The 25,575-nt window shown below is 40.5% G+C and overlaps 3 protein-coding genes across 6 annotated transcripts in view; 2 read left to right on the top strand and 1 right to left on the bottom strand.

The window, feature by feature from the left end:
• Positions 1-1,980: 1,980 nt before the first annotated feature.
• LOC134291387 (uncharacterized protein K02A2.6-like) lies at positions 1,981-10,385 on the top strand. Its single transcript, XM_062859081.1, has 2 exons — positions 1,981-9,049; positions 9,416-10,385. The coding sequence occupies exon 1, from the start codon at positions 2,827-2,829 to the stop codon at positions 7,072-7,074; it is 4,248 nt and encodes a 1,415-aa protein (XP_062715065.1). The 5' UTR covers positions 1,981-2,826; the 3' UTR covers positions 7,075-9,049; positions 9,416-10,385.
• Positions 10,386-13,594: 3,209 nt separating this feature from the next.
• Positions 13,595-25,053, bottom strand: LOC109424532 (rRNA N6-adenosine-methyltransferase ZCCHC4). Of its 3 annotated transcripts, none has more exons than XM_062859080.1 (4): positions 24,923-25,053; positions 15,100-15,332; positions 14,403-14,845; positions 13,595-14,342 (listed from the first exon to the last, which is right to left on the bottom strand). In XM_062859080.1, exons 1-4 carry the CDS (start codon positions 24,954-24,956, stop codon positions 13,598-13,600), a joined length of 1,455 nt encoding a protein of 484 aa, XP_062715064.1. In that variant the 5' UTR covers positions 24,957-25,053; the 3' UTR covers positions 13,595-13,597. The 3 variants fall into 3 exon arrangements, with proteins under 3 accessions (XP_062715064.1, XP_062715063.1, XP_019555251.3); XM_062859079.1 differs by lacking the exon at positions 24,923-25,053 and adding an exon at positions 24,623-24,758; XM_019699706.3 differs by lacking the exon at positions 24,923-25,053 and adding an exon at positions 15,454-15,627.
• LOC109424533 (zinc finger protein 25) overlaps positions 24,763-25,575 on the top strand; it is a 38,678-nt gene continuing 37,865 nt past the window's right edge. For both annotated transcript variants that reach the window (XM_029878154.2, XM_029878152.2), the window contains exon 1: positions 24,763-25,545. The gene's annotated coding sequence lies outside the window, so the exon portion shown is untranslated. The remainder of the gene's footprint in view (positions 25,546-25,575) is intronic.

Raw genomic sequence — 25,575 nt, 5'->3', positions numbered from 1 at the left:
TGTGTTGTTTTTTTATTTGTTTGTTTCGAACAAAACGCACCAGTGGTAAGCAACAAATTTTGTAAACACTTGCAGTTAGAGAAAATCTGCTGCGAATATCACAAGCGAAAATGTCCAGGAGTACCCCCTCAAGAAATTCCTCCGGGGAACCCTACAGCATTTTCTCCTTTGATTCCTCAATAAACTCCTGGAATTTCTTCAGGCATCCCTCAGGAGATTAATATAGAAATCGGTCCGGGTATTTCTCTTGGGATTCCTCCAGGAATTCTTCCAGAGTTTCCTGTAGCAATTGTTCCTGTGATTCATTAAGGAACTTCTCCGGGAATTTCTTCAGAAATTTCTTTTTTTAATATTTCTACGATTCTTCCTGTAATTTATTCTGTCATTCCTGCAAGAGTTCGTACAGGAATTCCTCCGGAATTTTCTCCCGCAATTCTTCCAGTTATTCCTACGGGGATTATTGCAGGAAATCCTCCAGGATTGCTCAAGAATTTATCCGGAGATTAATCCGGAAGTTCCTCCGGAAGTTTCATATAAAATTTCTGTGGAGATTCCTTCTAGAATTCCTTTAAAGATTCCCCTAGAAATTCATCCGGAAATTCCTCAGGTGAATTCCCGGAGGAATTTCACTAAGGATTCCCTGGAGAAATGCCTGGAGCAATCCTCAGGGAATAGCCGGAAGGAATTCCTGGAAAAAATCCACGGAGGAATTTCCTGAAGGAACATCCAAGTAAATTTCTGAATGAATCCCCGGAGGAATTTCTGGAGAAATTCCTAATGGAATTCCTGGAGAAATTATTGGAAAAATTCCCGGAGGAATCCTCGGCGGAATTCCTAGAGGAATTCTTGGAGGAATCCTCGGAGAAATTCCTGGAGGAATCCTAGGAGGAATTCCCGGAGGAATTCCTGAAGGAATTCCCGGAGGAATTCCTGGAGGAATTCCCGGAGGAACTCCTGAAGGAATTCTCGGAAGAATTTCTGAAGGAATTCTCGGAAGAATTCCTGAAGGAATTCTCAGAGGAATCCCCGGAGGAATTCCTGAAGGTATTCCCCGGAGGAATTCCTGAAGGTATTCCCGGAGAAATTCCTGAAGGAATTCCCGGAGGAATTCCTGGAGGAATTCCCGGAGGAATTCCTGGAGGGATTCCCGGAGGAATTCCTGGAGGGATTCCCGGAGGAATTCCTGGAGGGATTCCCGGAGGAATTCCTGGAGGAATTCCCGGAGGAATTCCTGGAGGAATTCCCGGAGGAATTCCTGGAGGAATTCCCGGAGGAATTCCTGGAGGAATTCCCGGAAGAACTCCTGGAGGAATTCCCGGAGGAACTCCTGGAGGAATTCCCGGAGGAACTCCCGGAGGAATTCCCGGAGGAATTCCCGGAGGAACTCCCGGAGGAATTCCCGGAGGAATTCCCGGAGGTATTCCCGGAGGAATTCCCGGAGGAATTCCCGGAGGAATTTCCGGAAGAATTCTCGGAGGAATCCCCGACGGAATTCCTTGAGGAATCATCTGAGAATTCCGGAAGAATTTCGTGAGGAATCCCCGACGGAATTCCTTGAGGAATCATCTGAGAATTCCGGAAGAATTTCGTGAGGAATCCCTAAAGGAATTTCTGAATGAATCTCCGGAGGAACTCTTGGAGGAATCTCCGGAGGAATCCCGAAAAGAAATTCCAGTAGAAATTTCAGGTAAAATCCCGGAAGGGATTCCTGGGGAATACGTATTGCTCGAGGATACTCAGTAAAAATTCATGCTAGAATTTCAGAGGGAATTCCTGGGGAATCCCAGAAGAAATTCTTTCATAATATGTTTCCAAAATATTTCGTTTATACCGCAACAGTATTTGGCAACGACCGGTACGCAATCCGGTAACTAAATATAGTAGCGACCGGTGTGGAAATGAGTAACTATACTAAAATGACAACTCTGTGGGCAATCATTTTACTCGCCCAGATAGTAGCCCCCGGTAAACTTGCTCTAAAGCATTATAGTTATGCACTAAGGCTCCATCAGCAGTATAGACTACATTCCACGAATATTGTTTACAATTAAAGCATGATACAGTATGTAGATATTGTAACCCAAACTTTAAAATGTATTGGAGGCCATTTGTATTTTTAAGATTATCCAACTATCGAGATTCTCGTAGCATTGCGAGGTCTAATTGACATCAACGTGACTAAATTTCTTGAACACAGTGAACACAAATGATAGTAGATCCAATAGATCTTAAGAAAATGAACGTAGTTTGGATGACCTAGCTCACCCAATTCATGTTTTATGAATTTTCTAGGGGTGCTTTGAGGTTTTTTGAGTACCGTAAACTATGTTCTGTGATCATTCATTGTGTATAAAATTTGGTTTAGAATGTTGGTGTTGCGACAACGGAACAGGAGCGCTGGGAACACTGCTCTCGGAGCATAGCTCATCCCTCGCTTTCCAGCTGGGCTCATCGGTGACAGCTGCATGCTGCCACACGATAGACGTCAGAAGCATAAACCGGATACCAATACTCGCTAGTTGTAATACCATTGTTTTGTATAGAGTTGATTAGATCTTACTGTGTACCGATTCATACTAATGTATTCTTTTAAAGCGTAAAGTCGCGTGTTTCATTAAAGTAATTTTGTTCGCTTACGAACGCGTTTTTATACGACTGATATGACCAACCGTATCACGGCCACCTCCCACTAACGCGTCGTAACAGTGGCGACTCGGGTGCGCGAGTTTTTGTGTCGTTTTCGCGAGTTTTTGTGAAAAATCCAAAATCGCGCCTCCCACGCGGAAAAAGCGCAAGCTCTCATCGTCTGCAGAGGACGATTCCGAGATGTCGAACGGAGATGCCCAGCAAGCAGCACCGTTTACCACGGATGCGCTCATCCTTCAGGTGCTACAGCAGCTTCAGCAGACGCAGCTTGTGACGAACGAGCTCCTCCGTAACCAGCAGCAATCCCACGAGCAGCAGCGCGTGTTCATCCAGCAGCAGGAGAACACCCTCCGGAACATCCAAGTCCAGGTTCCGGCTAACCCAGAATCGATTCTGGACTCGTTGGCATCGAATGTAAAAGAGTTCCGGTACGATACCGAGAACAGCATCACCTTTTCGTCCTGGTTCTCCCGGTACGAGGAGTTGTTCGCCAACGATGCTGCGCGGCTTGACGACCAAGCTAAGGTTAGGTTGCTGATGCGAAAGCTCGGCATCGCAGAGCACGAGCGCTACTGCAGTTTCATCCTGCCGAAGACAACGAAGGACTTCACCTTCGCAGAAACTGTAGCCAAGTTAAAAGGACTTTTCGGAGCATCGGAATCGCTGATTAGCAAACGCTATCGCTGCCTCCAGACCGCAAAAAGTTCCGCCGAAGATTTCGTGACATACACCTGCCGAATCAACAAGACGTGCGTCGAATTCGAGCTGGGAAATCTTTCGGAGGAACAATTTAAAGTGTTGATCTTCGTTTGCGGTTTGACGTCGGAAGCGGATGCCGAAATACGGACGCGGTTGCTTGCGCGGATTGAGGAGAAGAACGACGTTACTCTCGAACAGTTGTCCTCCGAGTGTCAGCGCCTGCTGAACCTTCGGCACGATACCGCCATGATTGAAGCATCCAGCAACACAGTGAATGCCATCAAACAGCGATTCCGCAAGCAACCACGACCGTGGAAACAGCCGTCCAGTCCGTCGCCGTTGTCTTCGTCCAGCGAAAACAAGAAGAAAGTGCCACCTAGTCCCTGTTGGAAGTGCGGATCGATGCACTACGTGCGTGACTGTAGGTACAAAGACTATCAGTGCTCAATGTGTAAACAGTGTGGACACAAAGAAGGTTATTGTGATAGTGACAAAAAGACCCCTAAGAAGCGGGTGAAGAGACGATTGCGAAATGTCACAGTAGAGACAAAGACTGTTCAAGTGTCAGTGAATAATGTGCGAGGAAGAAGAAAATTCGTTCCGGTGTTTCTGAACGGTGTCGCGGTTCGACTACAGTTCGACTCGGCGTCGGACATCACCGTAGTGTCCAGCGAGACCTGGAAGCAGCTCGGACAGCCACCAACCAGACCTCCATCAGTGAATGCGAAGACTGCATCGGGCGATCCTCTGAACCTGCTGTCGGAGTTCGATTGCTCGATCACCGTAAACGATGTAACGCAAGTGGCTACCATCTACGTCGTTTCGCAGAATCTGCACATCTTGGGTCTGGATTTGGTGGAGAAGTTCAATCTGGATACCGTGCCGATGAACGTGTTCTGCCGCCAAGTGAACGATTCCTCTACTCCTATGGTCGAGCGGCTCAAGACCGCTTATCCGCAAGTGTTCAGTGCCAGTCTTGGTCGGTGTACCAAAACAACAGTGAAGTTAGACCTCAAGCCAGACCAGCGACCAGTGTTTCGACCCAAGCGCCCCGTGGCATACGCCATGTATCAAGCCGTCGATGAGGAACTGGACCGTCTCGAGCGCTTGAAGATCCTCACTCCCACCGACTACTCTGACTGGGCCGCACCCATCGTGGTTGTGCGGAAGGCAAGCGGAGCAATTAGGATTTGCGGCGATTACTCGACTGGTTTGAATGACGCCCTCCAGCCGCACCAATATCCGTTGCCGTTACCGCAGGACATTTTCGTCAAACTCGCCAACTGCAAGGTGTTCAGCATTATTGACATGTCGGAGTCGTACCTCCAGGTCCCTGTCGATGATTCAACGAGTACGCTCCTCACTATCAACACCCACCGGGGCCTGTATAAAGTAAACCGTCTGGCACCCGGAGTGAAAGCTGCACCGGGAGCTTTTCAGCAACTTGTAGACACCATGCTGGCGGGGCTTGAGCACACTTGCGGTTATATCGATGACGTAATCGTCGGAGGCAAAGATGAGGAGGAACATTGGCGGAACCTCAACGCGCTCTTCCAGCGCCTACAGGAGTTCGGGTTCACGGTTCGCCTGGAGAAGTGTTCGTTTGGGCGTGAACAAATAAAGTACCTGGCACACATGCTCGACCAGCACGGAATTCGCCCCGATCCAGCGAAAGTAGAGGCCATCAAGCAGATGCCGGCGCCCAAAGACGTGTCGGAAGTTCGGTCGTTTCTCGGAGCCGTAAACTTTTACGGGAAATTCGTACCGCAAATGCGTGCCCTGCGTAGCCCGCTGGATGATCTACTGAAAACCGGAGCAAAATTCGACTGGACGCCCCACTGTCAGCGAGCTTTCGACGAGTTCAAAACCATCCTTTCCTCGGACCTACTTTTGACCCACTACAACCCCGATCTGGACATAATCGTGTCAGCCGATGCATTATCAGTCGGCCTGGGAGCGACCATCAGCCACCGCTTCCCGGATGGGTCAATAAAAGTCGTCCAACACGCCTCAAGAGCCTTGGCACCCGCCGAGCGCAACTACAGCCAAACGGATAGGGAAGGATTAGCCATCATCTACGCGGTAACCAAATTCCACCGCATGATTTTCGGCCGCAAGTTTCTGCTCCAAACCGACCACCAGCCACTACTGCGCATCTTCGGTAGCAAAAAGGGCATCCCAGTGTACACCGCAAACCGGCTGCAACGCTGGGCCCTAACGCTATTGTCCTATGATTTCACCATGAAGTACGTGACCACCGAGAAGTTTGGCGATGCCGATATCCTTTCTCGCCTTATCAACCGCCATGCGAAACCCGACGAAGACTTCGTAATCGCATCCGTCACATTGGAGAGTGATATGAGGTCAGTAGTATTTGATACTTTTAACGTGTTTCCTTTGAGTTTTAACACAGTACAACAAAGCACCAAATTGGATCCGGTGCTCAAGAAGGTCTACCGGTACATCCACGATGGCTGGCCAAAATCCTTGGCTAGCAACGCAGACCGAGAACTTCTTCGCTTCCACAATTGCCGTGAATCCCTGTCTACGGTGCAAGGCTGCATCCTTTTCGGCGAGAGGGTTGTAATTCCAGCCCCTCTGCGCAAGCGGTGCCTGGAAGTGCTTCACCGGGGCCACCCCGGAATTCAGCGAATGAAGGCACTTTCGCGCAGCTACGTCTATTGGCCGTCGCTCGACAGTGAAGTCGCCGATTACGTCAAGGCATGCTCCCCATGCGCCCTAACAGCGAAGTCACCCGCAGCAGCCCCACCTGTGCCGTGGCCCAAGCCCGTCCGTCCCTGGCAACGAGTGCATATAGACTACGCCGGCCCCGTCGACGGTGACTACTTCCTGCTCGCCGTGGATTCCCATTCGAAATGGCCGGAGATCATCCGGACACGTCGTATCACGGCGTCTGCAACGATCAGCATCCTCCGAAGCATTTTCGCACGCCTGGGGATGCCGGAAACGCTCGTGTCAGACAATGGCACCCAGTTCACGAGTTCGGAGTTCGCCACGTTCTGCTCAACAAACGGAATCGACCATGTAACCACTGCACCGTTCCACCCACAATCTAACGGGCAGGCCGAACGGTTCGTCGATACCTTCAAGCGGGCGATAAAGAAACTCGAAGAAGGGAGAGGTTCATCCGATGAAGCTTTGGAAACGTTCTTGTTGGCCTACCGAAGTACACCGAACCGATCAGCACCCGAGGGTCTATCGCCGTCGGAAATCATGTTCGGACGTCGTATCCGTACATGCCTCGAACTGCTACGCCCGCCAGCCGAACGTCCTCCACCGGTACCACCACCGGTCGACCCGAAGAAGCCCAGCATGAGGTCGTTCAACGTCAATGGCCTCGGCTACGTCAAGATCTACGCCAAAAACGCCTGGAGCTGGATTCCCGGCAAGATTATCGAGCAAGTAGGACAAGTCATGTTCAACGTACTGACCGAGAAACGTCGCTTGGTTCGATCCCATCTGAACCAACTAAGGGGTCGAGTATCATCTGGCTTCGATCAAGATCCTGGCATCAACAAACCGTCAGGACAGAAACAACTTCCGCTGAACGTCCTTCTTGATGCGTGGAACGCGTCACCCCGTTCAAGCAGCGAAGCGACCGCCTTGACTTCGCATTCAAGCGACACCATTCGGATTCCGTCGTTATCACCACCTTGTCCGGCCGTGGAATCGGACATGTCGTCGTCGTCCTCAAGCACTACATCTTAAAGCTTCGAGTCGGCTGCCGCTAGCACTCCGACCGTACAGCCCAGAATACTTCGTCGATCTTCCAGACCGAGAAGACCGCCAGCGAGGTTCAACCAGTACCAACGGTTCTGAAAAGGGGAGATGTTGCGACAACGGAACAGGAGCGCTGGGAACACTGCTCTCGGAGCATAGCTCATCCCTCGCTTTCCAGCTGGGCTCATCGGTGACAGCTGCATGCTGCCACACGATAGACGTCAGAAGCATAAACCGGATACCAATACTCGCTAGTTGTCATACCATTGTTTTGTATAGAGTTGATTAGATCTTACTGTGTACCGATTCATACTAATGTATTCTTTTAAAGCGTAAAGTCGCGTGTTTCATTAAAGTAATTTTGTTCGCTTACGAACGCGTTTTTATACGACTGATATGACCAACCGTATCACGGCCACCTCCCACTAACGCGTCGTAACAGTTGGATTTGTGACATTTGTGAACGCCGAATCTGGAGTTCATTTTCTTAAGGAACTTTGAAATAGCTCTGCGGTGAAAACTTCAACAGACTATGATGAGTAGGGATACATTGCATGTCAAGGATCAGTCAAAACTATTGATGATTAGCAAAACGATGGAATTTGAGCAAAAACATGTAGAATTTATAAAAGAATACAAAAAAGCCACGTATTTTCGGCTACCAAAAACAGGGTGTCCATCCATCCGGGAAAACCGGGAAAACCCGGGAATTCGAAACCACCGGAGAAAATACGGGAAAAACACGGGAAATTGTAAAAGGCACCGGGAAAAATCTTTATGGTGTCTATCCGTACTTCATAAGTGTCAAGCAAGTCTTGAATAGAATGATAGCAACATTCACAGAGTTGCCGGTTGAATATGTTTTTTAGAAAGGCAGCCTCTCAGGAATTTTATTAGTTTCTGTTGGATCTTGATAAATTCATGTAAAAGAAATCAGAATATACTTCTTAGGCGAAATTTTCAGATTTCTGCAAGATTTCACGATGGACTTTTTGAGTCTTGTTAGGAAAATCGGAATTCCTGGCGAACTCAGTAAACCTGCAGAAGTTACTTACGGCGAAGAAATTTTCATGTTTGAAAAAAAATGTGTCAGTTTCTGGAGGGATTCTGGTGACATTCTTAGTGGAACTCTTCATATATTTCTGCCAGATCCCTTAAATTTGATCCCTTTGGCAGAAGTCAAGGAGAAAATAATTGAAAAACAGTGATATTGTGCCTATCCGCTTCTGTACAGAATTTTGGAGGAGCTTTAGGTAAAATTCAAATAAAATTCTGAAGAGTAAGTACAACACTGTAAATTACAGCGAATTTTCAAAAAAAAAACTGCTCATGAAAGACTCTCTGATGGGATCCCATAAGAAATTTCCTACACATTTCCTTAGGATGGTAGTAGAATCCACAGAAGAATCTTCTATGGAATCTGTGAAGAAATGGTTCCAAATGTTACTTCCTGGAAGCATCACTCGGATCCCCGGAAGAGTATACAATAGAATCCCTGATATGTTTACGGCAATATTAGCCAAACGAAGCATTTTAAAAGAAGTTGTAGGTACAACTTTCATGATTTTTTTTTGGCAGAACCCATGGAGTACTTCCTAAAGGAATAAATGTTGAATGTCCTCAAGATATTATTTAATATTGGAGAAGAACTCAAACGTTTTACTTCAAAATTCGGAGAAAATCTGTGTCAAAAGACTTTGGATTCAGCAAGTAAATTGTTTAAAATGACGATGAAAGCAGAACAAAAAGTTAGATGGAGATTTTCTCAAAATGTAGCAAATAATTGATAGGGTGGGGCGGGGCAAGATGGGTCGAATAAGGATGGATCACCATAACTTTGTAAATACAAATCGTATTGGTTTGCATTCGTCCGCTACTCTTTAATACACTAGTTAGCTATGCAAAAAGTCGATAAAAAGTTCATTAAATACAAAATATGATGTTAAACGAGCAGTTTTAAAAAGTGATCGATTTTGCACCGTGAAAAAAGTGCGGGGCAAGATGGGTCACCTTTTAAGTAATTTACATTTTCTCAACGAAAAACGTCAAAATGTAAGATTTATTCCGCATTCATATATGCTCCATATCCATACTGAGTAAACAAGAGCTACTAGTAAACATTTTATAAATTTATTTGGAATATAAAACACTTTACGATTTGAGTGGTCCTAAGGCGACTTGAAAATCGATGTTTTCACTAAAAAAATATCATAATTTTATGTAATAATTTTGAGTGTTCATTCCGCTTGATTGAAGTCATTTATAAGATAGTCTTGTAATAAAAAATAAATAACTTTTGAATGCTCCAAAAATACGTTCAAAATTGAAGGTGACCCATCTTGCCCCGCGGCCGTTTATATGGAGATTATATGGAATGTATCGCATAAGAAAAATGGCTAAAAACCATTTTATTTTTTATTTCCAATGAGAGTGAATAATTTTTCAATCAATGCCCCAAACTTTTGCATATTCATGCTGGTCATCTAACAAAATTATTAATATAAACAAAACATGAGTAATGCGCCCAAAAATGGCACTGACCCATCTTGCCCCGCCCCACCCTACATTAGTTTCTAAAGACCAGGTTTACCAAAAATGTTTCGATATTTTTCTACCGATTTTTTTATGATATTCAACAAAAAAATCGTGAAAAAATCAGACACAGTGACATCAGTTTCAATAATATGTTCATATAGATTCTATTTCCTTGTTATAGAAAGGACCTTTTCAACTAACTCTAATCCTAAATTTCGTGTAAGAAGGGGAAATTAACACCAGCGATAGTAGAGTTAGTAAGTTTTTTTTTTAATCATAATTTATGAAATCAGGAAATCTATAAGATTCGTATCAAGTTATACGGGAAATTACATATTCTCGGCCGTTTTGTTCTCTTCGTCTTGGGGGGGTTTTTTGAACCCTATTGAATTCAGAGTTGGCCTCAAATCCTTCCCACCTAAGCTGAATGATATGGCCAAGTTTCAGGCAATTTGGTTGACAAAAACCTCCCATGACGAAGAGAACAAACCTGCCGATAATACCCAATGTCACCCTAGACCAAAATAAAACTGTATGAAAAAAATACACTGAGGAGCGTCCTACTACAGTGACCCCACACCGATGAATCACCTTAATTTTGTACACTATTTATGAATCACCGTGTTGATCAAATGAGTGATCCATAAACTGTGGTCATTTTTGCCGATTCATAAATTGTGGGGTCACTGTACAACAATAATTTGCGTTCGTACATACTCGGGAAGTTAGCCCATACCCGGGAAAAATCCGGGAATCGGAAAACTGAATTTGAATGGACTACAGTGCCGGATTTAGGCTTCGGGGGGCCCGGGGCAAATCCTAAAATGTGGGCCCCCAAAAACAAGATTTTGAATATATAAACCATACATTAACGTTTTCTTTTCAATGTTGTGTATTATTCGTTTTTTTGCTGTTTTTTTGCGGTTTGTACCTCTTTTGTTTACTTATCATGACACATTTTTAATTAATTTTCATTTTTTTGTGATGAAGTAATAAAAACCTACAGGTCGAATATAGCGTTCTTCTGATGACCTTTAAAAAGTATACCTTTTCCAACGCTATTCTCCAAAATTTCGACAGATTACTTAAATAAATGAAAAAAGAGGTACTAAAATTTATTTTAATGTTTTTGCTGAAATTTCAAGATGCTGCATTCTGATTTGCAGTGTACATGTCATCTTATTCAGATAATACATATATTTTAAACTTTCATCCGAATTTATAAGATTTATGAAAATTTCACAACTTAGCGCTCAGTTCAGATTGAATTGTTCTACGAGTAAACAAAGTTGGGACTCTGAGGGGCAATGTAGCAATCCAGTGCGCAAAATATTCGAGCAGACGCACTGAAGTTCACCGGGCGGCAATTTTCATTCACTTGCCTGCATATTTCATACAAAAAGTGTCTTTATACTTACTTGAATCTGAAAAGTAAATGTAAACATTTGCATTGATGATCTTTGAGTACTGATAGATGTTCCTTCTTTTCATCATCTGTGCCAAAAACTATTAAAAAAATATGCATAGGTCTTCCAGTAATTCAACGAAAACCTGAATTTTCATTACTTCACTCATACAAAGTGTTAGGCGATTTTGATCAACTTTATAGCTAATTTCTAATTTTAAATTGAACGATAATAAAGCTGCCGATTTTTAATACTACCTTAAATTCTAGTTGTTTTAAAAGGTTGCAGCCAAAATTCCATCACAATCGAACTGCTAGAAACAGAGATTAAGATCCTCAAACATGATTATTTTGTATGGGAATCGGCTCTGTCTTTATACTTATTTCTCGCACTGTATTAACCCTTCAGCGCGCGCGGTGTTGTCAAAAGTACAACACTACCAAAAAACCTCGCTCGTCGTATACAGTGCGAGCGTGGTGCAGTTTCGGTCGCTTGATGGCGCGCGTCCTGAAAGGTTAAGCAGTTGTTTGTAAGAGACGCTTTTTTGTTGTAATTTTAAGTTCTAAAAAAGTGTATCTACCTACTAAAATCAACAAGAACTTCAAAGGTGTTTTATAGAAACTCACGTATACCAAAATTAAAAATAAAAACTTCACACTACCGAATTACTGAATTTTGTAATAGATCTATAGATATGAATTTGCTGCAACCAAGCTTACAACCGATCCCGCCAAACAGATATTCTGGGAAATACACTCCAATTCTACATTTGAGTTGTCTAGCAATTAAAATATAGTGTTTTTTTTTACTTAATCGATGTAAATTTATCAAAAAATATGAAACTTTGGATCTTCAAGTGAAAATTCAGATTATAAAGTAAGCTGGATACCCTCGAAGGAACCCAATTATGTATCAAATATGATCGTCTGTCGAAGTGCATTTCATATGATTTTTCGAAGAAAATATATTGTGCTTTAGGATTCTTGGGGGGCCCCTCTAGTCGGGGGGCCCGGGGCACTTGCCCCCTTTGCCCCCCCCTTAAATCCGGGCCTGAATGGACACCCTGCAAAAAAGGGGGAGGGTGCAAAGGGAGGAGGTACCATGCATTTCTTAGCACAACTATTGCCCTTGATTATAAAAAAAGACTCCAGGGTAGAATGTTTTAAAACAAAGAAGATATTGCATTTCTACAAAAAGAAGATCGTCCCGGGTGTTTAGCAGTTGCAATTACACGTAAAAATTAACTTTTAAATATGTGTTCATTTACCCCCATCGATTGTCCATTTTACCCTCACTGTTTTTCGCTACTCGATTTTCTTGCATTTTTTGCAATCGAAAAAAATAAAGAAAACTGTATACAGTTTTCGGCATTTTTTTTCTTCTAGAATGTTTAGAACATAATATCATCTACGATATTACATGGTAAAAAAGGAATATTTTCATTTCCATTAAAAACGACGGGTGTTCATTTTACCCGCATTTCCCCTAGATATAGCTGCGTGCCAGATGCTTTCCGTGATACAATTGCCGAACAATCCGCTGTGAATCTTAAGTGAAACATCGGTCACCAAGCATGCTGCAGCCGTCGACAATTTTAAGTCCACCTCGTGTGGTCAAATAGGGTCTGGGACCATTTGGGCAGGAGCACCTATTTTGGGCACTTGCTGCAATAACTCAGTCAATTTCAAACCGATTGACTTCAATTTTTGTACATGGCTTGATACTGTGCGTATCTGATCGTGACTCAAAAATCAAGTCAATCGGTTCAAAATTGACTGAGTTATAGCAGCAGGTGCCCAAAATAGGTGCTCCTGCCCAAATGGTCCCAGACCCTACTTCAGATAGTACGATCAACTATCTTTGGGGAAGTTCATCACTTGCTGGAGAACTGGATTCTTTCGAGTTTCAGCCATGATCATCTGGTTCGTGACTGGAAGGTTGTTGATGGTTTCTTCGAAAATTGGCTTTTGCTTTGGATTTGACGTACAGGCTAACACTTAATCCTCATATGACCTACGTTGTGATGGCATCAACCGCGAAGAAAAATCTCCATAGCCAAAGTTTGTTGTTGAAAGGTCCTGTCCATGAGCTACGTATACTGTTTTTTGGTCATCTCAGAACCCCCCTTCTGCTCTCCCCTTATAGACTTTTGCCCATACATATTTGCAGAACATTGTATGGATCGTAGACTTTGGTCACAACACAACCTTATGTGTCTTGCTTATGGTGTTGGAAACGCGATGGCACCCTTCCACGATATTCTCCGGGGTGATCTTGTTGAACGCTTCTCCTACTTCATCGACCGCGGTTTTTTCCACTTTCAGCTTCCAGATCAATCTTGTTCGGATGTCCGCATCCCATGGCGATTGGAGTCCAGAGAAGAAACTTTTTCTGCTGACCTGCTGCAGGTGTTTACTGAACTGCTATTTACACCTTTCGTTTACATCACGTCCGTCTATCAAATGGCTGTCGTCCTTCACAGTGTGTATCGCAGCGCGAGGTGGCACTAATTGGCATAACCATAAAGGTCGGGACTCGTAATATTAGTGAAAAAAATTAAACAAACATTTCTATTTGACACAGTTTATTGCATTCTCACATTGCCCAAGGAAATACCTCTCCTTGAGAACCCGTTTCCGTTCATCACAGTTTGTGACGATATGTTGTTTGCTTCCACAAACGACACATCCGGATTTTGCCATTTTGAAATGTTTAAACGTTCGCCAAAAAGGGCAACATTTTTCCATGTGCCCTTTGGTCAAACAAATTCGGCAGTTTAGTTGTTTCCTGTAAGAGGAACATTGGTGTCCCTGCACCTGAGTGCATCTCCCACAAGCGTTGCAGTGCACGTAGTTCGGCTTCACGCACCAATTGCACTTGCTACAATGACGATAGGTGGCACCGTTTTTCGATGGACATTTCTTACACACGCGGCAATGTAGATTGGTTCTGTGGACACTTTTCTGGCATTCCGAACACCATTTGTAGCCCTCTTTGACGGGTAGCTTGAACAACTCTAAAGGGACATTAGTAAATATGCGAACTGGCGATCCATGTTTCAGCCCTTTTTCTCCACTGTGATAGGTACGATGGTTGGTGTAGTTGACTTGATAGTCGGACATTTCCATAGATGGCATTTGCTTTTGTATGTACGTTTCCATAAAGTAGGGAAATATCCAAAACGTTGGTAAAATTTGCTGACTGAGCTGGTTGACTGAGTTATAAGTTTGATTTATACGGCTGATGGTGTGAGCCAGTAGTTCGGTACGGCAACCGAAAGGCGGATCGGTGAAGATACATATCCGTTCGGTTGACCTAAAAATAATAATTTTTAAATTCTGTATGAAAAAAAACAATGGAAAAAGAGTCACTTACTCATTAACCATCAGATAGTTGTTGAAGATATTTTCCGCCTTTTCTCCCCCGAAAAAGAAGTGGTTGAACATGTTGTAGCTGACATACTGCGATTGATCGTAAAACCAGTGGAATCTTCTATCAATATCCAGCAATAGTGATTTGATATCGGTTTTCACAAGCAGATGCTCGTGAAGCCTTGGAGCTCCTAGGCAGATAACTTTGGTAATTTTGACCTGCTTCAACATATTCTCTATGCAGTTCAACGAGGAATCACTGAAGAAGTATTGCGCTTCGTTTCCATCCATGCTCAGCGGTGCTAAAAATCTTGTCGGTTGAAGCAGAATTTCGTTTGATAGTTTGTCAAATAGTTTGTGCTTGTTGTGGTCTTTCGCGTTGGACTCAAGGAACAGTTGCTGACATTGGATGCAGTACACCTTTTGTGAAACAGACGCGTTTCTTACCTTGAAGGAAGACGAGATTAGTATTACATGATAACTAAGTGAAACATTTTTCTTAATATTATCGATGGATGTTTTTGACTTCATTCTTCACTATTTTTTTAGACTATCTTACATGTATCATAAATTAAATGTTGTAAAAATTGAAATTGAAAATTGGTTTTGAAAAAAAAGCTCTTGGTTCAAAGTGCTCGTAGAACACTAAGGCGACAATGAGAAACATGCTTTATTCCGAAAAAAATATACCTAAATCTTACCTCATCATAATCCAGCTTTAGTTGTTCAGCAGGCTTGCTGGCATCTTGATAACATGTGCTCTTTTTCGAGGCAGCAACTTTGAAAGAACATTTTCCATCCCGGCTTGCCGTACAGGCGTAGTATTTTTCAATAGTTGCATGGCTTTGATCCGTTCTGTGAAAGAGCACTGTTGGTCCATGTTGACAGCATGGATTGTTGGGTAAATTATCATCCACAATGACTTCTAGATGCGCTGCGAAAATCGTAAAAAGTTAGTAATATATGTTACCGCCTTGTTGATTGTAGTCTGATTAATGAAATTTCAACTCAACATATATTTTCCTTCACTTAAATTTAACATTTATATTACTTACTCATAGTTAATGTTCAACGTGAATAGAGCTAGATTTAAAAATAAAAAACGACGATAGTATGGAAAGAGCTCACAAGCGGCCATCAAAACAAACACAAAAAATGAACTGACGTTCTGCGTATGAACTTTCACATTAAAGATATCATGCACAGAAGAGTGGCGGACAGCAACATAAGATTGGAAAGGAGCAAAATTGAAAATCGAGACCGAAACATAAAACTTTAATTTCTGTTGTGTCTCAAATTAATATATATATATTAATATATTAATATATACATATTTAATAGAAGAGGACGACGCACCTAAGTGTAGAATTTGCTAAATAAAGTACACGTTAATAATAAAAAAGGACGGGTCAGGATGGTTCATGGTTATTTTCGAACGCCTCACTTTTGTTATGTTATGATCATGTTAATAATTTTGTTAAATGACCTGCAAGAATCTACAAAGGATGGAAGCGTTAATATTGAAATTATCTATAGATAAGAAAAAAAATGTAGTATAAAAAATCCGCATAGAATCAACAATTATTATTGTAGGCTCTCTTGTATTTTTTATTTCAAGTAATACGTTTATTTATTTCAAAGAACAGCTTTTTGTTGTTTCTATAAATGCTTGAAAAGGGAATCTGCCAAAGACAATTAGGAATTTTTTTTTCCTTTTTGAAAGGTTACTAGCCGGTCGCTGAATAGCGCTGAAACCTCTAAACCAGTGGTGCTTGCTTATCCTGCGGCCCTTCAAGCCTTAAGATGCGGCCCGCGGAGTACTTTAAGACGAATCGAAATTTTTGAACGATTGTTTGAAATAACTCGTTAAATTCATTAAGAAATCAAACAAAAATAAATTGCTGACCTATTTCACACTGTTGAACACAAATTAAATGATAAATAAACAAAAAGAACAATCCGTTCTGGTAAGATTCGAAATCGCAACTCCGAAATATTTCGGTATTTCAGCTAAGTCACGAAACCAGCTTATAGTTATAAGTGGTACGAATCAAATGAAAGTTTGTTGAAAATGTAATCTTGAATCATTTAAAAATTAGTTGCAGTGTTTAAGCGCAGTCAATGCAACGCTGAGCAAATATTTCACATTTCGCCTTCCGAAGAAAATACAAACATAAAGCACGAAGTTTTTGACAAAATTCTCAACAAATCTCAACTTGGTTGCCAATATTGTTTCATTTTCACTGTTTGTTTAAATTTCTATTATAAGACTCACACATTTTTCGCAACAAAACCTACGAATCCAATTTGAATTGTCCAAGCGAAACTCCTGAACGAACTTAAAGAAAAAAATCTCAGGCGAGATTCATAAAGCGTCTCCTGTGCCCTTTTGGAGAAACTTTTGGATACATTTTTGGAGAAACTCAAGGAAAAGTTATTGGGAAAAAATTTTAAACAACTCTAAGCGAAATATATAGAGAAACTCAATGAGAATATATGGAGAAACTCAACGAAATATATGGAGAAACTCAATGAGAAAGTTGTGGCGATACTGCATGGAAATAGGCTCCTAAAGTCCTATCGAGTTTCTTGTTTTAAACCACAATATATGGTTCAAGAGTACATATTTACTCAATTTTTGACGTTTTTATTAACCGTAGTTGAAAATATATAATTTTTATTTGTTTAGCCTTTTGTCTCGTCCCTAGCTTATAACACATACTTTGAGTAATTTTTTTTCACCGTGTATGTCAGATAGGAACATTTTTGAAATCCCAGTGCGAAAAATGTCGAGCTCAGTCACACAAGGTAGACCTCAAATGTCAAAGTAGAACTATTTACCATATTACTTATTTCGAATTTTCTCATTATTCCTTTGTTTTTCAAGTTCGAGTAAAGTACAATTTCGATTAGAATACCATGCTTGATCGTATTATTCAATATAAGCGATATTTCGTCTTTAATTTTAGGACCCTATTATAGGAGCATCTCCTAGAAAAATGTTTTGGTGCCACTCTAACAGAAATTTCTTAAACAACTTTAGAATAAATTCCTCGAGCAACAAAAAGAGAATTTTCAGGAGCAACTACAAACAAGATTCCAGAACCAACTGCATCAAGACACAAAAGATGCCTAGAACGCCTGAGGAAAATTTGAACAATAAATTTGAAGCAACTTATGCAGCAACTTTAGAAGATAATGACGCAAATCTAAGATGAGTTCTTGGAAATGTTCCTAGAGAATTCTAGAAAAACTAAAAGAAATTTCAAGACATTTCTCGAAAACCTTCTGGAGCAACTCCACAGAAATTTCAGGAGAAAATTCAGCAAACCTTTTTGGAGCGATTCAAAAGAAATTCTTGTAAAAGCTGCTTGACAAGTTCTTGAAGTGGCTTCAAGGCAATTCTAGGGGCAACTTCTAAATTGTTTTTTGAAATTTTAATTTGAAGCTCAAATGTTTTTTCTCAACCAAACTTATGAATTTAAATTGAACAGTTCAGATTTTTAATAAATATGCTTTGGATTTGTTCTTTTTGTGCATCAATGTTTTATGCGGCCCGCAGGTCGATCCCGAATTGCAAATTTGGCCCGCGGTATCCTCCAGCCTGAGCACCACTGATAGGCCTTGGATAGGAAAGAACTGACCCGTAAGGTTAAGGTATCAGAAGGCGGGTTCCAGAGGCACGTTATCCTCCATTTGGGACATTAGTGCCATCGCCATAATAATAGCCTATTTCATCATCTACCTGAGGGAAAATAGAGGAGGAAGAGGGTTTTTTCTTCTGTAGGAAGAGGGTTTTTTTCTTTTGTAGGGTAACTAACTTATTACTGGGACCAATTTTCTGATCTTTAGTGAAACACTTAATCTATATAACCACATATCAAGGCGATAGGCACTATGAGCAGAGACCCTCAGCGCATGATCGTCGGATGTTTCCCCGCAGGAAAAAATGTGTCGTATAAAATAAATTACTTTATAAGGCTGTAAGTACCATATTTCAGAGGGCTGTAGGAATCCCTTATCAAAATATCTTACTCTTACTCTTCTGTAGTTAAGAGCGTAACACAGTCACACAATAAATGTGCAGAGGTTTCAGATTCCTTATCACAGAATCGACAAGTATCATCTTCAACTTTTCTCATTAATTTCTTGTGATAATTGGTAAGACGTGTCCTGTTATAATCCTGTGTAATTACACAGCGCAACATTTTTTTTTGTCTCAAGAGCAAACTTATGTGTCTCCGAAGGATTTTGGGCCGCTGAATCCGAATCCGGGCTCGGATTTGCTCCAACACGTCACAATTTTGAGCTATACTTCAATTTATAGGGCAAAATATGCGATTTTGGGCTTTTTTGACAGCAAGCCATTAAGCATGGAAATATTTTTTTTAAGCAATCAAAAGGTTAATTGGTCAATTAACATCTAAATTAACGACTCATGCAAAATATTTTATTTTACCTAATCAAATTTGTAAGATTTAAGCATTTTATGTAAGTATGGAAACTTGCATGCAACTTGCGGAGGGTGACTTGTATGGGAAATATCGTACCTAACATAAATCGCTTAAAACTATCAAATTCGATTTGGTAAAACGAAATATTTAGCATGAGTCGTTAATTTAGATGTTAATTAACCAATTAACCTTTTGATTGATTAAAAAAATATTTCCATGCTTAATAACTTGCAGCCAAAAAAGCCCAAAATCGCATATTTTGCCCTATAAATTGAGGTATAGCTCAAAATTGTGACGTGTTTTAGCAAATCTGAGCCCGGATTCGGATTCAGCGGCCCAAAATCTGTCAGAGACGCATAAGTTTGCTCTTGAGACAGACCAAAAGCTAATTTTTGTTACGCTGTGTTATTAGTCCTGTATATGTGCACAGGTCTTCTTTTGGACAGAGAAAGAAGCTTGTTTGTAATTGATACATTTGGAGTAATGAACTTTTTATATTGTCGTGCACCTTGGGTTTTATTCCAATTTGCATTAACCATTACCCTTTCCCAGTTCCTCAGTTCCATTTTTATGGAACATGGAGAGTAGCCACAAAAAGGCTCTGGGCCTAGAAGAGGTTTTGATGATCCTATTCTTGCTAGTTCGTCTGCTTTTTCATTCCCATCTATTCTTTAATGCCTGGGCCTCTCTCTAACCTTCCGAAGAACTAGGGTGCACAATTGTACAGCGCCTAAATGTATTCTATTCTAATTCTACTATATCGAACTAGTTGCCGTTGCGCTGCTGTCAATTTTCTACCCTAGTGTCCATGGTAGAATGATGAGCTCGAGGATTTTGATGTGTGGCTCTTGTTCCTTCTCCAGTCCGATTGGGGGTCCATTATGAGTTGCCGTTAACCGATATCCAAGTTTCCGGGTCCGTTAGAGCATATGCTCAGAAGAGGGTCAGGTGTCAGCTGCTCTCGGGAAAAGAGCAGCTGATACAAATTGCAAGTGCCGGGGCTGGGATCAAATCCATGACCATCCACTTATGAAGTGAACGTGTAGCCACTATACTACGGGCCCCGGCAATTTTGACCTTTTATCCTCAAAAGGTTTATTTTTGCGTATACTTTCAGAATCTACTCTCGGTTAGTATACTTTGTTCAGAAACTCCATGAAAACAACATCAAGTCAATTTGTCCCATGTTCAGTTTTATCATCATAAAGTTGTCCTATATAGTCCCGTAACGTAGGTAGATCACCTTTACAAGGGTGCGTTGCGGCGTAAGATCTGCCACACCAAATTTAGATCTTGCTACATATTTTCCTGTCTGAAGTAATCAGACAGTTATGTCCCTTTCAAGATCTAAGTTTTGTGTACTTTTTATGTGTGTTGTATTTGAATTTTTACTGCTAATTAACATTTTATTTCAGGAGGGTTCAGGTAAATTTGATGTATAAATAAATACTAATCAAATATTATCATAACCTGTTAGTTTTCAGATAAAAAAAAAGGTAAGAATTTTCTGTCATATAATAACAATCACACATATCATACCATATATTGGGAAAGGGAGGGACCATCAGGGCACCCGATTGAAACGATTTGGACAGGAGCCTGGAACTTCCTCCTCCTTGTTGTTAACATTTCGTGAATTGAGGGCGGGCTCTTCGACCCCATCTATTGGGAGTATTCTGTCAATCGAGGGCTTGATTTTGCAGTTGTTCGTGAGAATTTTCTTTTGGAAGGAGATTCGTTTCCCCTGACGCGGGTTTCGCGCAAGTGGCTCTGCTTGCCGGTCCGCACAACCCTTTTTGGCCCTTCATACAGGAGAACGACTAATCACTAACAACAGCACAATCTTGATCAAATCGCTTTTCAGATTATTCCAGTGCTATAGGCAGATGCCTTGCTACAATAGATGGTAGAACAAAATCATCATCAAAAATCATCATAAGTTGTCCTATGTACCATTTTGCAGCTTAAGCTGTCCCATGTTCATTTCTCAAAAGCTATCCCATGTTCAACGTATACGCATAAGTAGTTATCCAAGCATCTCTGAGGGAATCCTGAACATTTTCCGGAAATCCTGATATTATTCGTAAAATTCAACATGGGATAGCTTATGCTACAAAACTCGACAGCTTATGATGAAAATTACACCATGGGACTGCTTATGCTGAACATCTCACATAACAAGGAACAGTTTATGCCGAGAAACTCCCGAAAATTGCTAGATTTATCGGCATTACAGTCTCACCAGAGTTTTTCTTTAAAAAATCAAAGTAAATTGAATGTTTATGAAATTTTCTGTTTATACTTCAATAATAAATACCAATTCTAACACTATGTTGTTGGATTCACTTTGTATTTTTATTACTGTTGTCCGTAGAGAAGGAAACAATGCTGAAACTTAAAAAGCAGTTTGCTGTTTTGGAACATGGGCCAACTATGCTGCACACGACAGAGACGTATGTAAATACCTGCCATGGTACCTGCTCAATGTAGCTATAGGGAAGATCGGGTGGGGCGGGGCAAGATGGGTCACGGGGCAAGATGGGTCAGTGCCGTTTTCGAGCGCATTACTTATGTTTTGATTATGCTAATAATTTTATTAGGTGACCAGCATAAATATACAAAAGTTAAGGGTATGTATTGAAAAAGTATGTATTCACTCTTATTGGAAACTAAAAATAAAATGTTTTTAGCCATTTTTCTTATGCGATACATTCCATATAATCTCCATATAAACGACCGCGGGGCAAGTTTGGTCACCTTCAATTCTGAGCTTATTTTTGGAGCATTTAAAAGTGATTTATCTTCTATATATATATATATAAAAATGCAGTGGCATACGTGGGACCGCGCATAACTTGCGAACGGGTGGTCCGATTTGGGTCGTTTAAGTTTTGTTCTGTTAGTTTTCACCCAAGGAAGGTTTATGAGGCCTAAACATTAAAAGACTACCTCATAAATCACTCCAACCAAGCAGAATGACCGCCTAAAATTATAACTTCAATTTATGATAATTTATTTGTGAAAACATTGATATTCGTCTAAAGTCCATTAAAACCGTCAACTTATTTATTTTCCAAATAAATTAATAAAATGTTTACTAGGTAGTAGCTCTTTTTTATTCAGTATGGATATGGAGCATATAGGGTCTTGTACCATTTGGGCAGTTGAACCTATTTTGGACACTTGTCACTGTAACTAAGTCATTTTAAAACCGATTGATATGAATATTGGTATAGAGCTAGGCACGTACAGTATCTAACTCTACACAAAAATTCAAATCAATCGGTTAGAAATGAACTTAGTTATGGCGACAAGTGCCCAAAATAGGTACACCTGCCCAAATGGTTATTGCCGTTTTTCATTAGGAAAAAGCTGAACTACTTGAAAGGCGCCGCACTTTTTTTAAGGCTCAAAATCGGTCTTTCTCTAAACCTGATTGTTCAAAATCTTGTTTTTTTTTATTGACTTTTAACATAGCTAACTAATGTATTGAGTAGAGTGTGAATAGAAACAAAAACGATCTGTATTTACAAAGTTATGATGATCCATCCTTAGGTGACCCATCTTGCCCCGCCCCACCCCGAGCAGGAGAAAATAGCTGAAGAATAACTAACTCAGGTATGAAAAACCGAGTACATACAACCTGAATGAGGTATTAAGTAGCCATGCATAAGAGGTAAAATACCTAAAATAATAACTGGTGTGTATTCTGTGCATAACACGTGAATATTAATAATAATAATAACATCAGGTATGACAATACCTAAATAATAATCGGCGATTTTTCCATACAAATACGGAATGTTCCATAATTGAATAATACACGCAGAAAAAAATATTTTAAACTCAAAAATAAAGTGCTTTGAATCAAAGAAAATAAACCATTGAACCACGGCTTAATACCATTTTGCTTTGAATCAAATACATTTGGTATTTGTTTCAAAGCATTATTTTCATTGCTTTAACAATCAAGCCTTCGCGACACTGATTGTAGTTTCAAATACTTGTTGACTTTGAATCTATCACATCATTGCTTTGAAAGTAAGTAATTTTGCAATTTCAAAGACTATATTTTTTGAAACAAATATTCATGGACTTAGATTCAAAAACAAAATGTTTTTGTTGGAAAGTGAAAGCGAAATAAAAAAAGGCGAGCGAGAATCGAACACGGATACTGCTATAATTTGCTATACTGATAGCGAGTTAACGTTCACGACCAAATCTGCTCTTGAAAATCTGAAGGTAAAACTGAATCACCTTGCTCATATTGGCAATATGCAAACTCCAATATTGAAAACAAAAAAAATATTTTTTTTGATTCAACAAACCTCGCGACTTTGAAACAAAGTATTTTTAAATTTGATTCTAATATGTGTTATTTTTCTGCATGTACAGCTCAAACCATCATCAACACCAAACCAATAGCTCGTTGAGGTATTGTATCAATACCTACCAAATACCAAAATAAGTTATTTACAATACCTGGATAACCGACCAATACCTTGTCTTGGTATGATACCCGATTTTGGTATGCTCCAGTTATGTGGCAGTTATTCATTCCTGATCGGGACCCTATTCAATGCTTCTTCCAGGCTGTCGAATATACACTGAATTCTGTTTTAACACGATGAATGCGTTCGCGCAAAAAAAGTTCGTGTAAACTTCGAAAAATCGTGCAAAAAATCAAAAGGAAATTTTTTACGCGATTTGCCCTCCGCAAATTACCAAAATCGCGTAAAAAATTGAGTAACTTCGAGAAAATCGCGTAGGGTCGTGCAAAATAAAATCGTCTAAAAAAGAATTGAGTGTAATCATTTGGCAGCCATATATAATTAATAAGGTTTTTCCAATAGCTATGTTTTACTAAAATGAAGCTTTCGTCTAAAATGAAGTTTTCAATTTCAGGACAAACGTCTTGAAATCCCGCTTCATCAGTGCATCAGAACTTCAAACGCACAAATCTCAAGAAGCACGCTTCGCACAACTGTGCATTTTATTATTCTGTTCTTGCTCACTTGTAATAAGCTTAAAATGAGAAGATCAGATGCGCTGGTTTTGTTTACGCAGAGATTTGTGCCTTCGAAATCGTGAGTAGGTGCTAAAGTCGGCCATTGTGGCGGCCATTTTGGGATTCTAACAAGTCTGTCCTTCATGTAAGATGTAGAAAGATTTTCGATAATTAGGAGAACCGTATGAGCTCATATAAAAAGCATATAAGAGCTCATATATTTCAATGTTCTTATTGTCCCATATGATTTACAATACATCATGTAAATAGTACATAGTTCAATTGCCTGAGCGAGAAAGGTTTACATTCCAGAATTGCAAAATAATAGAAATGCCCAAGAAACATATTTACTACGTGTTTTCAGTTTTGTAAAAAAAAAATAGCTTTTTATGTGCTAAAGGGCATCACTTTTGGCTTAAAAGTATATAAACAGATTACTAATAAATAGAATCGAAATCCAAGTACATACTACATTTACTGCGAAATCAAAGAATCATCCATGCCGCATTCAATTCAGTGATCAAAAACGATTATAGTATTAGTAGTAGTACACTAAACTAGCTAGTAGCATCTTTGCTAAAGTTATTTTGTCTGGAACAGATGATGTATGAGATTCTAAAGTAGGTGGTAGTATGGCACAACAGATCGAAAACATTTCAATTCCACACAAGCACGATCTGAATTTGATGGCACGGCACGACGGCGTGCCGCTCGCAGCCAGATAATCGCCATGCTCTTCTCGTGAAACATTCTCGCACTCACTATACTGATGGCCTGCCTTGGTAGGGTAATACTGTGTGTGATATTCAATATTGCAATGCGCATGGCAAACTGAAATTCCAGTATAGAGGTACATCAATACTATTTGTTTACACTTTTTCATCGCGTTTCAGTCCAGAAACAGATTCGAGCGTTTAATGTTGATCGTTATTCGAAAAGTAAAGTTAGGGAAAAATGAATCATCATGTTAATAACCACGTTTTGTGTTCAACTGCATCTGTGATATTATAGTTTATGAAATGCATCATGTTTGAAGTGGAGTTATAAATAGTTTGGGTGTACCTTTACTACTCATATACATCGCTATAGTACGCATTGGTGTGTGTTTGCATTAAATAACAACTACATTCTATACATATAATATCGGAAAATTATGTAATCAGAGTAATCCGAAATTATAAAACCGATAGAATCCTACAATTAATAGTTTATGCCGTAAAAGAGCAGCATATCAGCGATACGGACAGGCGGAACGACAAGTCTAGCAGAACCGAGCGCTGCGAGAGCAGACGACGTTGTATCATCATCAGTAAATGAGAATAAGTGGCAAATTTGCACATTCTCGACACAGATACTAAACACGTTCGGAGCGAAGCGATATACTATTAAGTGAAAAGAAAAAAAAAAACTTCCAACGCAGTGAACAGTGTTGTGTTTGCTTGTACAAGTAGGCATTTGCTTATAATGTGTGATATTAGATTTGTGGCTCAGCGTGAATAAGTGACACTACTTGCAATATAGTTACTACGGTTCAATCCAAGTGCACTTTGGAGCTGATTAAAACCCAGCTGAATTCCAGTGTTTCCTTCGATCGGAAGCAGATCGTAGTGACCTAATGAGTGTGGACAGAGTGGCAGCCATATCGATTTAATCAAATGGGATGTGGAATTCAACGAACATGAAAGGTAAAGGATTTCAGGCACTTTAAGAAATTT

This window comes from Aedes albopictus, chromosome 3 (genome assembly GCF_035046485.1).
Source record: "Aedes albopictus strain Foshan chromosome 3, AalbF5, whole genome shotgun sequence".
In the NCBI taxonomy this organism is placed as follows: domain Eukaryota; kingdom Metazoa; phylum Arthropoda; class Insecta; order Diptera; family Culicidae; genus Aedes; species Aedes albopictus.
Note: the sequence above shows the minus strand (reverse complement) of the source record. Positions and strands in the feature narration are given on the sequence as shown.